The 13,685-nt window shown below is 37.6% G+C and overlaps 3 protein-coding genes across 3 annotated transcripts; all 3 read right to left on the bottom strand.

Moving 5' to 3' along the window:
• Positions 1-13: 13 nt before the first annotated feature.
• On the bottom strand, positions 14-4,280 carry LOC110856294 (sentrin-specific protease 1). The gene is made up of 11 exons (XM_022104776.2): positions 3,726-4,280; positions 3,322-3,650; positions 3,131-3,255; positions 2,825-3,025; positions 2,331-2,398; positions 1,644-2,246; positions 1,356-1,572; positions 1,177-1,281; positions 949-1,092; positions 731-868; positions 14-652 (listed from the first exon to the last, which is right to left on the bottom strand). The coding sequence occupies exons 1-11, from the start codon at positions 3,953-3,955 to the stop codon at positions 401-403; spliced, it is 2,412 nt and encodes an 803-aa protein (XP_021960468.1). The 5' UTR covers positions 3,956-4,280; the 3' UTR covers positions 14-400.
• A 289-nt stretch (positions 4,281-4,569) lies between these two features.
• On the bottom strand, positions 4,570-10,024 carry LOC110856295 (aconitate hydratase, mitochondrial). The gene is made up of 15 exons (XM_022104777.2): positions 9,865-10,024; positions 9,580-9,769; positions 9,449-9,514; positions 9,116-9,382; positions 8,290-8,652; positions 7,680-7,848; positions 7,485-7,611; positions 7,321-7,403; positions 7,065-7,252; positions 6,298-6,658; positions 5,650-5,744; positions 5,497-5,578; positions 5,331-5,434; positions 5,179-5,240; positions 4,570-5,096 (listed from the first exon to the last, which is right to left on the bottom strand). Exons 1-15 carry the CDS (start codon positions 9,892-9,894, stop codon positions 4,956-4,958), a joined length of 2,328 nt encoding a protein of 775 aa, XP_021960469.1. The 5' UTR covers positions 9,895-10,024; the 3' UTR covers positions 4,570-4,955.
• A 472-nt stretch (positions 10,025-10,496) lies between these two features.
• Positions 10,497-13,647, bottom strand: LOC110856167 (pre-mRNA-splicing factor cwc25). The gene is made up of 4 exons (XM_022104625.2): positions 13,187-13,647; positions 12,830-13,029; positions 12,201-12,750; positions 10,497-11,767 (listed from the first exon to the last, which is right to left on the bottom strand). The coding sequence occupies exons 1-4, from the start codon at positions 13,273-13,275 to the stop codon at positions 11,116-11,118; spliced, it is 1,491 nt and encodes a 496-aa protein (XP_021960317.1). The 5' UTR covers positions 13,276-13,647; the 3' UTR covers positions 10,497-11,115.
• Between the last annotated feature and the right edge of the window lie 38 nt (positions 13,648-13,685).

The raw sequence follows: 13,685 nt of genomic DNA, 5'->3' as shown, positions 1-13,685 counted from the left end.
TTAAAATATTTCATTCATTGATAATTATTAATCATCATAAGTTTATTCTTATATTCGTTCATTGAATTGGTTAATTTAATTTTTATTATATTTTTGATACCTTACAAAAATACTTACAATAGATTTGCATACAAGTAGTAGCTTCATTATAAATACGAAGTTTTATACGTCATGCGGGCTTAACTAAGCAGGTAGGTTAGTGATAGCAATAAGTAATTGAAGATGGAAAAAATTTCCAAAATTATATGTGTAGATCAACCTCAAAAGGAAATGGAAACTTGTAAAGTGAAAGGTTAATTACAAAGTTTACTAATAATACAGAACATAAATGCCGTATAAATCTACGGCTATACTTTGCTAGTTAAAAATATAGGCTATGCAAATATGGCACATTCATTTATTACGGGTACATAAGATCATTTTCTATGATTTCGTACACCATTCGTTCCCTATAATAGTTCATGTTTTCCTGAACAAATGTTAAGTCCGCATCTCTGGATAAATATTCGGCAAATTTGCACGTGAAGACACCACAGTCGCTGCCGTTTTGTTGTTGGGGTACGTCATCCACGTTTTCTAATTCCCACTCCTCCTTATTAAGTAGGGTTCCTTTACGTTCTCGCATTTCTTGAGCAAGATAGTTCAACAACGCCTAGAAGAACAAATAAAAATAATTAATCCACGAGCAATTATACAAGGCAAACTTAACTACGGTTAAAATTAAACTCACATTTAAACATTTGTCGTTTTTACCACCGAGAGAATCGTAATATTTGACAGTCTTATGTCTCAAATCCGCACAAGCTAAACACCAATGGAGGCCCAAGTGAATTGGAAAAACTAGTAAATCGTGGTCGAAAATGTCCACCTAAAATTTAAAGAAATAAAGATTGGGATAACTTAAAAATTTCAGGGATCATGCATAGTTTAAACTGTAAAAGTATTTACCTTTCTCGTCCAACGCTTCAACGCGTTGGAATACCCTTCCTTAAGTAGTTTAGGGTAAAAGAAAGTTGTAAAAGCGTGCGTCTTGGGGACATCTTGCTGAGCTTTGCTTCGTTGCGAAATGAGTTCCATATACGCGTTGACAACCTTGAGTAAGAGAAATTAATGGTTTTATTTAGAATCTGCAGAAATTTGTCATTTAAAAATTGCAGAAATATAAAAAAATCTTACATTGTCGTTTAACCACTTGCATGGAGCCAAAGTCTTCACGTCTCCCCTTGTGAAATCGATATTGAAGCGTTTCGCGAGAATGTCGTCATCTCTTCCAGGTCGTTTCTATAATAATTATAAGAATTCTAATCAAGTCCACTTTCCTAATTAGATTTAGATAAGTAATTTTGTTCACTCACCGCCGTGTCAATAATGATACGTATAGCTTGCGTTAGATCGGGCAATTTTGGAGGAGGTTCTTCAAGCACGATAATTTCGGTTAAGGTTAATTTCCGTCGAATATCTTCGCGTAGGTCTTTTTCCAGCGTTGACTCGGTGTTGAGAACGTCCACGGTTTGTAAATGCTCTTGTATTTCTCGGTCTAGTCGTTTTTGATAATCACGCCGCAATGTTGAGCTACGAATATGAGAATTGAATCATCGTTATTTTCTAGTTTGGAATAAATTTTATAGTGTTGACCAACTTACACTCCGCTTAGCCACGATCTGTTAATATAGGGTGACAGGTTTTGCTCCAGAGCGAGACTATTTATCCGACTACTGCTGTACTTATCCCTTATTTTTTCCGATAAAATTACAATGTCGTCGTCTTTCGGCAGCTGATCGCTTTCCTCACTGCCACAAATCGCTTTCTGGTCAGGATCAGGAGTCGGAGTACTGTCTTCATCCGTGTAATATTCATATTTCGTTGAATTTAAGGCGTCATCCAGGTCTGCGAAACTAGTTGAAAGGGACAAGGCTGTGGGGGCCGGGTGTCTTGGTGGTGGTGATGTTAACTTGTAATTGTTGGATGGTACAAGCTGCTGTGATTTTTCTTTTTCTTCATCGTCCAAGTCAATCAAAATGGGTGGTGATGATGATCCAATTGGTGTACTGCCGGTTGAAGATCTTGATCCGGTGGGTGTCGAGAAAAGTCGAAGGTCTTGTTTCACTCGTTCCGATAACCCCAAAGTTTTGGATTCTCGTCCATATTTAAACGACACTGTTGGACTAGAGGCCGGCCAGTTGTGATAAAGTGCTAGGGCTTCAGAATTGTTAATCTTGGATCGTTGCAAATGTCTACCAAATATCCTGTAATGGGAAATTAGTAGGTATCGTAAGGAAGAACAAAATTGTAAAGTTAAATTGAAAATTATTCCAATTGGCGAAACTTACGACGATTTTTTAGCCGCCGCTTTTAGAAGCATATCCTTATACGCATTTTTTTCTTCTAAACGAATAGTCTGCAAAAAAGCATGTTTTGAATGGTTTATCCATCAAGCAACGATATCCAACAATAACATCCTAATATGTAGACAAGGAGGTCTCCCAGCGTATGTTTTCCCATTTTGAGCAAATTAGTGTGAATCGATTACAAATTTAGTTAGAATGAAATTTGCAAAAGACACCATCTCCCAATGGGCACGTTTAGCAGAGATATTTGCATCCGAAGAGGAGAAAACGTGTCTTAAAGTCGACAAATTTTACACTTTCCAAATTTACTGCGCGTTTTCTCCTCATCGGATGCAAATATCTCTCTGCCAAACCTGGGAGATCGCGTTTTTTTTGCAAATTCCAAAAAAATTGCAATTGATTGACACTCGTTAATAAAAATCTGAGAGCATACGCTGAGATGGTGAGTAATTAATATTATTAATTGTACAACTTACGCTTGAAATCGGATCAACTGCCTTTTTTCCTGTATTACATAATAGTGACATGAAGGATTTCTTCAAAGTAGTGTTCGGCGGTAACACAGTATCAACTTTCTTTTTATTGTTGCAACGTGCAGTAAATTGGGATGAGGATGAGGCTTGATGATGATCAACTGCTATCGTGTCGTCATCAATTATTGTAATTAGTTCCACATCCTGAAATATTTGACGTTACGTTAATTTAATAATTGAGGATAATAAAGGCGTATTATTATTATTTAAATTTTGCCAAGTTGATAAGTGTTCCAGAAATATAACCACCTTATTAGTCTTGTTAGCTCCCGAAGTATGACTTCCAGAGAAACTGCTACCCACGTGATTTCCTGAAGTCCTCGTCTTACTTTCACGCATACCGGCTGGCGTAGATGTATTATTCGGATGCTTATCTGAATGAAGATATAATTATTTTAACCTCTATAATTTAGCGCCAATTACGTATTTATTTATCATACCGCCAGGTTGAGGAGGAGCAGATGAGGAAGAAGAAGCGACATTATTCTGTTTCAATGTCTTATTCTTGGATGGTGTTATGTCTGATGTCTTGTTGCCCGTTTGGCTTTTGGGCTCGGGGAAGTTAAACTCCCAAGGCTGGCGTTCTACGCCGGGAATATTGGGGTTCGGACAGGCACTCCTCGTTTTCTTATGCATCTCATCAAAAAACTCAAACGTATTATCATGAGCCCAACTTTTGAATCGTTTCGGGAAATAATCGTGGGTCGAAGTACGAGAAAAATGGGAATTATTGGGAGAGCATTCGTCCTCGTCGTCAGTTAGTTCTATCCTGTAGCAAATAAGGAGATACATAATTTAAATATTACAATATTTGTATAAAAGATAACACTAATTTTGTCCGTACTCTTGCTCAACTTCGATTATTCTTTCGAAGGGACGTTTCCTAGAATAATTGTCGTCACTCGAAACAGAAAAAAGTCTCGGAACTTGTCCAAATTCAAGCTGATGACGGTGCACTCGTCCGTTCACTTGCCCCCGGGGAGGTACAACGGCGGCGGCTGGATTTCCGAAAGGCGAATGCTGTGAAAAGAAGTTTTTCACAGAGTTAAGCACATTGGCGACTATGTCCGTCATTTCTTCGGCTTAAAACCCCCACACTAGGTTTCGACTGATAGTGGGAAGAACGTCAACTTCGTAACATTTTCACTTGTCAGTTAGATAATTAATAATATGATATTATAATTATAAAGTTACTGTACAATAGTTTATTTATATTATTTCTTGTCTTGACCTCACTTTTCACTTCAGATTGAACATAAGCCACAAATCAGAGGGTGATTTTAATATGGATTGATTTCCGAACTATTTATTGCTATTTTTAATTGGATAATTTTTGATAATCAAAAAATTAACTTTCTTTTGTGAAGTGGAAAGGCGCAAAGAGAAAATTGGGTATTTATTAGTTTGAAATGACGCAGAATGTGGAGCAATGGGGCAAAGTGCGACAATGCAGTTGGGTAAAAAATGTGGTATTAAATTCGCATGCAAATTAGATTTCGCGATAATTTGCAAAATTGTTGTTGTTATTTGTGACCAGTGGCGGAGGAAGTGTGGGGGGGGGACATGTGGGGACATTAGCATTGCGAGATAGGAACAGGAGGGGTTTTTATGAAGATAATACGATTTTGCTGAATTTCTGGGGGGCAAAGTCCCCTTGAATGTTTATGAAATAAATATGGATGCATTTATTTAATTATTTTATAACGTACGTATTTTAATAGTCTTTTTTTGTTCTATGCCGAGACTAGAGACTGAACATAATAATTCCATATTTCCGTATCACTAATTGCAGTTAACAATTCCCATGTGTGTTTGTAACTATTTGTAAATCGTTTCTTGGACCATCTTCTATCATCTAAACAGAAATTCTGATAAGGTACACGTATCTTACGTAATATAATGAATGATATATTAAGATGACGACGACAATAAGCGGCAAGAAACGTACTAAATTGCACATTGTCTATCTATGAAACTATCTAATAATTCTTCGCGGTGGTGGTGACGCCAAGTCAAGTTGATCACCATAATTCCATATTTTAGAAAAGAATCAGGTAATATTATTGTCAGCAATTTACTTCTTTGCTTGTTTCATGTAGTTGAGGGCTGAGCCGGCCTTGAACCACTCGATTTGGCCTTGATTTAAAGAATGGTTCAACTTAATCGGGGTCGTCTTTCCGTTCCCGTGCTTGATTACGCAGTCAACTTGCTTGCCCTTTAAGAATGAATGTATAAAAGTTATTAATTAGAAATAGCATAGGAATAAATAAAATCTGGTATTAAAATAAAATTCTTACCGGAGCTAATTGAGCCAAACCTTTCAGGCTAATTTTATCCCCGGGTTGAATCTTGTCGTAGTCTGAGGGAAAGGAAAAGAAGAAAATATGTAAATAAAATGATTCATAAAATACTACAAAACCATTTAATAACATCTTCTATAATATCGTACCACTTGGGGTGGCAAAGGTCAATGGAAGAAGACCTTGTTTCTTCAGGTTAGTTTCGTGGATTCGAGCGAAACTCTTAACAATGATGGCACGGGCTCCAAGATGTCTGTAAAAATAATAATTAGTCAATCGTCTATGACGAGATTAATTGATACCGGATATTATCACCTTGGCTCCAAAGCTGCGTGTTCTCGACTACTTCCTTCCCCGTAGTTATCGTCACCAACTGCTACCCAACCTTTTCCTTGGCCTGGAATTGAAAGATAGATTAATATGTGAATGCATAATATGGGTTGTTCTCAAGGCTATCAGAATACTCACTTTTGTACTGTCTTGCAACATCCGGAACTCCCCCCCATTCTCCGTTCAGGACATTCTTAATTTTATTGGCGGTGTCGTTCTCAATATTGATGGCCCTGCAGAAATTAATATGATTCATTTAGGAGGCGTTTATTGAATGAATATGTTTATGATTTTTGTCCACTACTAATAAACCGTTGCAAACGAAATGTAGCAAAAGGGTGAAACCCATCCGTACATTCTCTACAAAATCTTATTTTCCTCAAACGAGGGGTGCGAATTTGAATTTATTTGAATTTTAGATAAAACCTAGTAAGACCCGAGTAAAACCCAGTAAAACCAGTAAAACCTCAGTAAAACATAGTAAAACCCCAGTAAAACCAGTAAAACCTCAGTAAAACCTAGTAAAACCTCAGTAAAACCTCAGTAAAACCAGTAAAACCTAGTAAAACCTGAGTAAAACCTCAGTAAAACCAGTAAAACCTAGTAAAACCTAGTAAAACCTCAGTAAAACCTCAGTAAAACCAGTAAAACCTAGTAAAACCTGAGTAAAACCCACTGGGTTTTATTAATTTATAACCCAGTAAAACCCAGTAAAACCCCAACCCTGTAAAACCCGGGGTCGGAATACCGTGGTTTCACTTCATCCTTTAGCAAGTAAGTACTCACCCAATAAACATGTTGTTAGAAATATTATCCAAATGTCCTCTGTATTTTAGCCATGGGCCAGCTGCGGAAATGTGATCTGTGGTGCACTTTCCCTTAATTTTGATCAATACCAAGAGGTCTTCCAAGTCCTTCCCGTCCCATTTGGCGAAAGGGTCCAGGAGTTGCAAACGATCCGATTTTGGGTCAACGACAACCTTAAGATTTCCACCAGACGCGGGAGGAGCTTGGTACGTGTCCTGACCCGGGTCGAATCCCCTGGCTGGAAGCTCGTCGGCATGCGGCTCCGATAATTTTACCTTCTTCCCATCAGCAGTGGTCAAACTTTGCGTTCTTGGATCAAAGTCTAGCGTTCCAGCGAGAGCTGAAATATGAAATGATTTTGTTAGTTAAAATCAGCTCATTTTAGATAATTTGTAAGCTCTAAGAGTAGGAATTGATTTAGAAATTGTGGACAACAAAATTGCAGAGGTTATTGCCAATTAAAAAAAATATACCAGATTTTGAAAATCTCAAGTTTAAGAAGTCTTCAGAAAAACTGGATTATCGAAACTGGATTATCCTAATTTAAAAACCTCACCTCCATTCTATTAATCGAACTACTGCCTATTTTGTCGTCCAGAATTTTAAAATAAATTCCCAAAGCCGAGAAATGATTAAAAATGTGTAGATTTTGACGATTTTGGTGATGAATCACTGAGTCCAATGTTAACTTTGTCTTCTTTATAGGCTTTATAAATGGATTTTTCTTAATCTTAATTAGAACTTACCGAGAGCTGCCACCAATTCGGGGGAAGTGACGAAAGCATGCGTAGCCGGATTTGCGTCATTGCGTCCAGTGAAATTTCGGTTGTACGAGCTGACAATGGTGTTCTTTTCTCCCTTCTTCACGTCATGTCGAGCCCACTGTCCAATACATGGACCGCAAGCATTGGCAAGAACTGTGCCACCGAATTCTCTGTAATAGTTAATAATTAATTAATCTAATAATCTCCCCAATTAATCTAATTATTTAAATCCACTTACCTTAAAGTTTGAGCAATTCCGTCGCGTTCGATGGTTGCTCGGATTTGCTCAGACCCGGGTGTCACATGGAATTCAGTTTTGGACTGAAAACATTGTGATATTATTAGAAGCCTTATTTTTAACTTGCTGCATCTTCATTCACTAATTTGCATGGCTGACTGTACCTTAAGTCCGTATTTCATGGCCTCTTTCGCAATAGAAGCGACACGCCCCATGTCCTCGTAAGAAGAGTTTGTACAACTTCCAATCAGACTAACTTTAATGTCCATAGGCCAGCCAGCTTTTTTTGCGCTGTGGACAAAAAGGTTTATATTTTAAGTAAGAATTATAATTCATATTTTCACATGAATTTGACTAACTTTTCTCCTAAACGACTAATCGGGTGAGCCAAATCGGGTGTAAAAGGCCCGTTTACATGTGGCTCCAGTTCGCTGAGATTGATTTCGACGAGTCGGTCATAATTAGCTCCTTTATCAGGGATTAGAATGTCTTGGTTTTTATCTGCTTCGGCAGCCACCTCGCGACGTCCTAAAAAATGCGATATCATTTGTATTATATTATAGAAGTGGCATATTTAATTGAGAATGAAGGTATTCCAGCGAATGCTCTCCGATTTTGGGCAAAATAGTGTGAATCGATCACAAATTTAAGTAGTATGAAATTTGCGAAAGATACGATCTCCCAATGGGCACGTTTGGCAGAGATATTTGCATCGAAGAGACGAAAATGCGTCCTAAAGTTAACAAATTTTACACTTTCCAATTACTGCGCGTTTTCTCCTATTTGGATGCAAATATCTCTGCTAAATGTGAGTAATGTCTTTTGCCAATTTCAAATTAGCTAAATTTGCGATTAATTGACTCTAATTTGGTCAGAATCAGAGAGCACACGTTGAGAGACCTCCATTGTGAGTTTAAATATATGCGGGACGAAAGTAGGTGAAAATTTGTGATTTTGCAAGAAATTCACCTGTAGCTTCCAAATACTTCTTCATCCTTCCACCATACGGGAAAACGGAGGTGGTAGCTCCAATCTCGGCACCCATATTGCAAATTGTGGCCATTCCAGTGCAGCTAATTGATTCAACTCCAGGCCCAAAATACTCCACGATAGCTCCAGTGCCTCCCTTCACGGTCAAAATACCGGCAACTTTAAGAATGACGTCCTTGGGCGAGGTCCATCCTGACAGGGCTCCCGTTAGGTTGACCCCAATAACTTTTGGGCATTTCAACTCCCACGGGATGTCAGCCATCACATCGACGGCATCAGCGCCGCCCACGCCAATGCAGAGACCTCCGAGTCCACCTCCGTTGGGGGTGTGGGAATCAGTACCTAAGGGGAAAAGCATAATTTTGATATTAGTATATACAATATTAGGAAAGGTTCATTTATTCCTGATCACATTACATTCACGACTTTTATACTCTGTCACGTGACGTTTGAAATCAATGTTAACCTTACGTTACGTAATATAATCGAGCGTATGCATGAAACAGTTTTGTTACAAAACCATTTTGGAAGGAGGCCAAAATGATAAATAATACAGTATAAAGTCTGCTACTTAGCACAATGATCGAGAACTCTGTACCCACAATATACGTGTGGAGGCAGTAGTATCTCAGATGTACCCTGACATAAGACCTTTACCTTTAGTTATCATGAAAATAAAACCATAACAAATCATTCATTTAAATGTAAATATAATGGGATGATGACTCATCATGATGAGGCTGAATGCATGCATGAATGAAAGAGATAATGGAAAATTACTTGTAGTTAATAATAACTTCCTTACCAATCATAAGTAATCCTGGAAAGGCGTAATTTTCTAAAATGATTTGATGAATGATTCCACTTCCAGGTTTCCAAAATCCGACCCCGTATTTCGCACCGGCCGACGCCAAGAAATCGTAAACCTCTTTATTCGTTGATATCGCCCTGGCCAAATCCTTCGTCCCTCCTTCTTTCGCCTCGATTAAATGATCACAGTGAATGGTGGAGGGGACGGCGACTTTGGGAAGGCCGGACGAAATAAACTGCAACATGGCCATTTGAGCGGTGGCTGAAAATGTGATGTTGAATAATTTATCTACATTTGCATATAATTAATTAAGGAAATATTAATTACCATCTTGCATAGCCACTCGGTCCGGTCGCAACCTCAAGTAAGACACGCCACGTTCGATGTCTTGACCTGAAAGGAATACGTCCATTTAATTGATGTCATTAATTAATTAGTAATAATTAATTAATCCCAACCTTTCGCATCGTCGAGATGTGAATATAAAATCTTTTCAGCCAATGTCATAGGTTTGTTGAGTCGCTTTTTAACAACGTCGAAATTCTTTCTCAGCTTGCTGTACGGGAGGGGAACGTCCGGGTCAAATTTCGACATGGCCGCGGACATCGTCCGGCTTGCGTGCAAACGCCGGGAGAAACATTTTGCCACCTAGAAATATTAAATTTGTTTATTGATTATGCAAATAAATTAATTAGTACATCAGTTACAAAAAATAAGTTATTAAAAGCGATTCGAAAACTTACATCGGCACTCCCACGAGCGAAAATGGTCATAATTGCAAATTGATTTTTTGTTCTATATTATGAATTACGAAGGGCGACGACCAGAAAAAACAAATGTTTTTGGAGTGGTCTAATTCTGGATTGGCTCAAAACATATTATGGATGAAACCAACTGATGGAAGTTTTGCGAGAGAGTGAGTTGGTCGATAGGTGGTGTGCAATTGGGGAGAGAAAATTATGGATGCGAATTGAGATGAGATTTTGTGAGAATTTCGCAAAAATGTAACCGTTCGAAAACTTTCCGTTCTTTGCATGTTGTCATGAAAATTGATGAAATTGATTTATCTTAAAAATAAAAGTATTCGGATGAATAAAAGTATTCGGACACGATTTTTAGGCAATTAGCAAAACTGCGCTTTTAAAATTTCCAGAGCCGATCTTGAAATCCAAAATGTTTGCTAAACATTTTTTTTCCTATTGTCTCTGAAAGTTTTGGCCCAACTTAAGAGATAGATAAAGTTATGGAAATTTTAAAAATTAAAATGCTAATTTAAGTAACGTTATTATCCATTTTCTGAAACCAGTTGAAAATGAGTTTAAGAAAATGTCATTATTTTCTAAATATTATAAAGGGACTAACTCGTCCAATAATCTTGGATTCTAGAGTAGGGGGACGATACCCTTTTTATTCCAGTTTAGCACGAATTGTATGTATATCTATATCTACTTGGACTAAAATTATCTTACCATTTAGTAAAACAACATTTAATTTTTTTGTGGACACTTTACACTATTTGCGTTAAGGAATTGGAGTCATTTTTAAAAATATTTCAAAAGTAAAGTTAAGATACAGATATTTACCAATATTAATTTTATCCCGAATATCGTTAAAACTGAAATAGATAAACGCAGCAATTTTACAATTTTGGGTCTAAAATGTCAAACACATTCAAAGACGAGACATGTCACAAGATACGTTTCCTTTTAAAATTATAGTTGGATTGATTTACACATGTCGAAATCCAAGAGAAGTGGAATCTGATTTTGGTCATATTTTTAACTCCCCTGAAACCTAAACAAATTCTTGCGATGCGATTGCGATACGAGAAAAAATCCAATTTTCACGTCGGGACTCGAGACTTAAAAAAAGAGATATTTAAGAGATTTAAAAACAAATATTATAATAACTATATGTAAATGTAACGAAATATAAATCAAAGAACAGTCAAGTTGAAATCCAAAGTATCAAAAGTTTCCCCACAAATATTTAGTTTAGCTGAAGGGATCTTCACCAATAAAAGCCTCAAATTCTTCATCAGTACATTCTCCATCCTCTTTCTCTGAATCTTCTTCGATTTTTGGAGGAGGGGATACTTTCAGTAAAATGGGTGGTTCATATTTAAACTCCACCTTTGCTGGGGGGCTGGGTTCATATTTGAAATCATTTCTTGCTGATGGAGTCGGTTCATATCTGAAATCATTTCGTTTTGATGTAATTGGTTCATAATTGAAACTATTTCGTTTTGATGAAATTGGTTCATAATTGAAATCATTTCTTGCTGATGTAGTTCGTTCATAATTGAAACTATTTCTTTTTGATGGAATTGGTTCATAATCGGAAGGTGGTGGCGACTTCCAGAAATCGTCCTCGGGTGGAGGACAAGTTTTAAAGAAGTTGCCAGGATCCACTTGTTCAAAATTTGTTGTTGCTTCAGCAAAGTCTGGATCTGTCTTATTGCTGACGGGATGTGGATCTCCTCGATCGTTGCTGTCCTCCGAGTCATGTCCGGAATCTGCTAAGCGTGCAGCTCGGAGTTTTTGGTCTGCTCTGTACTGTTTCCGTTCAGCTTTGCTAAGTCCTCCTGGCTGATATAGAATTACTTTCTCTTTAATTGCTTCCTGTGGCTCGTAAGCTGCCCCGTTTCTGCAATAATTGTAGTAATGTTTTACTTGAAAGAAATTTACGTGATGCTGTTGTTTATCAGGAGAAAGCACTTTGTTAAAATGCAGTATTTTGAGCTCAGTTCTTCCCAGGGTTTGGATTTCGACGAGTGTAACACCCACAAAAAGACGAAAATCTACATGGAGAAGACAACAGCCTTAAGAAAATACAGGGTTTATGAAGAAATTAACTTTTTATCGCAGTCGCAAAGCATATATTTTTCAATTTTGAAAACAATGTATTTTGACAGCGATAAAAAGTTAATTTCTTCATAAAAGCATTATTTTCGTAAAACTGTTGTCTTCAGATTCCGGTCATTTTATAGGTGAGTCCTAGAAATCTAAACCATTCGAAGAACAGAGCTCAAAATAATGTATTTTTGAGCATTTTGTCCACTATTATTTATCATATTTACCCTTTCGCCTCAGCCTCCCAATCTTCTGCATCGTCGCCCCACATATTTTCATGCTCACCGTTGTTATACATGACATGCTTATCATATTTTGGTTTCTTCGGTGGACGCACCTCCTGTTTCTCTCCCCTAAACCGGTTATCAATGTGACCATGACCATAATCTTTAAATACTCCTCCTCCTCCTCCTCCCCAGCCGTTATTAGATACCCCTCCTCCTCCCCGGTTATTGAATGCCCCTCCCCCTCTTCCTCCTCCCCGTCCGTTGCTAAATACCCCTCCTGGCCCTCGGCCGTTATTATTCATGTTATTCGCGTCATCTTGCTCTGGATAGATATCTATCCGAAGAACTCGCTCCACTCCACGGTCTTTTTCTTTGTCCTTGTTGGGGTTGTCACCATTCCGATGCTTTTCACTCCCACGCTCTTTTCCGCTGCTGCTACTTCGACGTTTTCTGTCGCGATCGTGATGCTTGTGTTTTTTATGCTTCTTACTTCGCTTCCGATCTTCCTTACGGCGGCGTTCGTCGTCGTCCAATTTACGGGAAAACTCCTCTGCGGAATTTATGTACGAAATTCATGTTAGTAAAATTTTGTAACGAATTTTAATTGTAAAAATGATGTCCAACCATACCACTCGTGTGATATCGTACGGTTTCCACCACGTTGAATCTGTCCTTACACCTTTCTTCGTGAAATTTAATTTCGGGGGCAATTACGATGTGGGTATCGTTAAACCGACAGGCTAGCATTTTCACCCGTTTGCCAGCTTTTTCACGTTCCTTTTCATAATCCCTCCTGCACTTGGTTAAGTGTACGATAAATTTAGCGTTTCTAGAAAAGATAATCAAAGAAAGAGGGAACTATATTATCAACTCTTCATGGTCAGATCGCTCCACGAAGTATCGTATATTAAACAACTGGTTTGGTTTATGATATACTGTTTAAAACAAGTATTTAATAATTAATTAGAAATTAGGTATGTACTTACGTCACAATGTGTGCGAAATTATACGGGCATTGCACATATTCTTCTCCTGGGGCTAGTATAAAATCCTTTTGGATCATCATACTATCCATTTTTGGTAGTTTGTTGGGTAATTCTTAATATTTGTTATAGTTGGTGGTTTTTTAGTAGTCCCAAAATTCCGGACCAACCAGAATTATGTAAATTATGTCAGAACAGTAACTTTTTTTAAAAACCAAGTAAAAACGTGCGTTTTTTCTTTATTATGAAAGAAGCCTCATTATTTAGGTACATAAATTTATTTACAAAACAAAATGGGAGTTTTATTGATTGGTTTTCAAGGATTATTTTTGTTACAAAAATTTTGAAATTGTAGTAAACACAAAAATTGGGATGTGTTTCGGCAACTAATTGTCCGTGATGTTTACTTTATTAGGAAAGATAAGAACGCGAGAAGAAAGGAATGATTGATTTGTGTGGAGTGTGTATCAATCGTCGTGTGGGAACCAAATTCCCACGCGTC

This window comes from Folsomia candida, unplaced genomic scaffold (assembly GCF_002217175.1).
Source record: "Folsomia candida strain VU population unplaced genomic scaffold, ASM221717v1 Fcan01_Sc015, whole genome shotgun sequence".
Taxonomy (NCBI): domain Eukaryota; kingdom Metazoa; phylum Arthropoda; class Collembola; order Entomobryomorpha; family Isotomidae; genus Folsomia; species Folsomia candida.
Note: the sequence above shows the minus strand (reverse complement) of the source record. Positions and strands in the feature narration are given on the sequence as shown.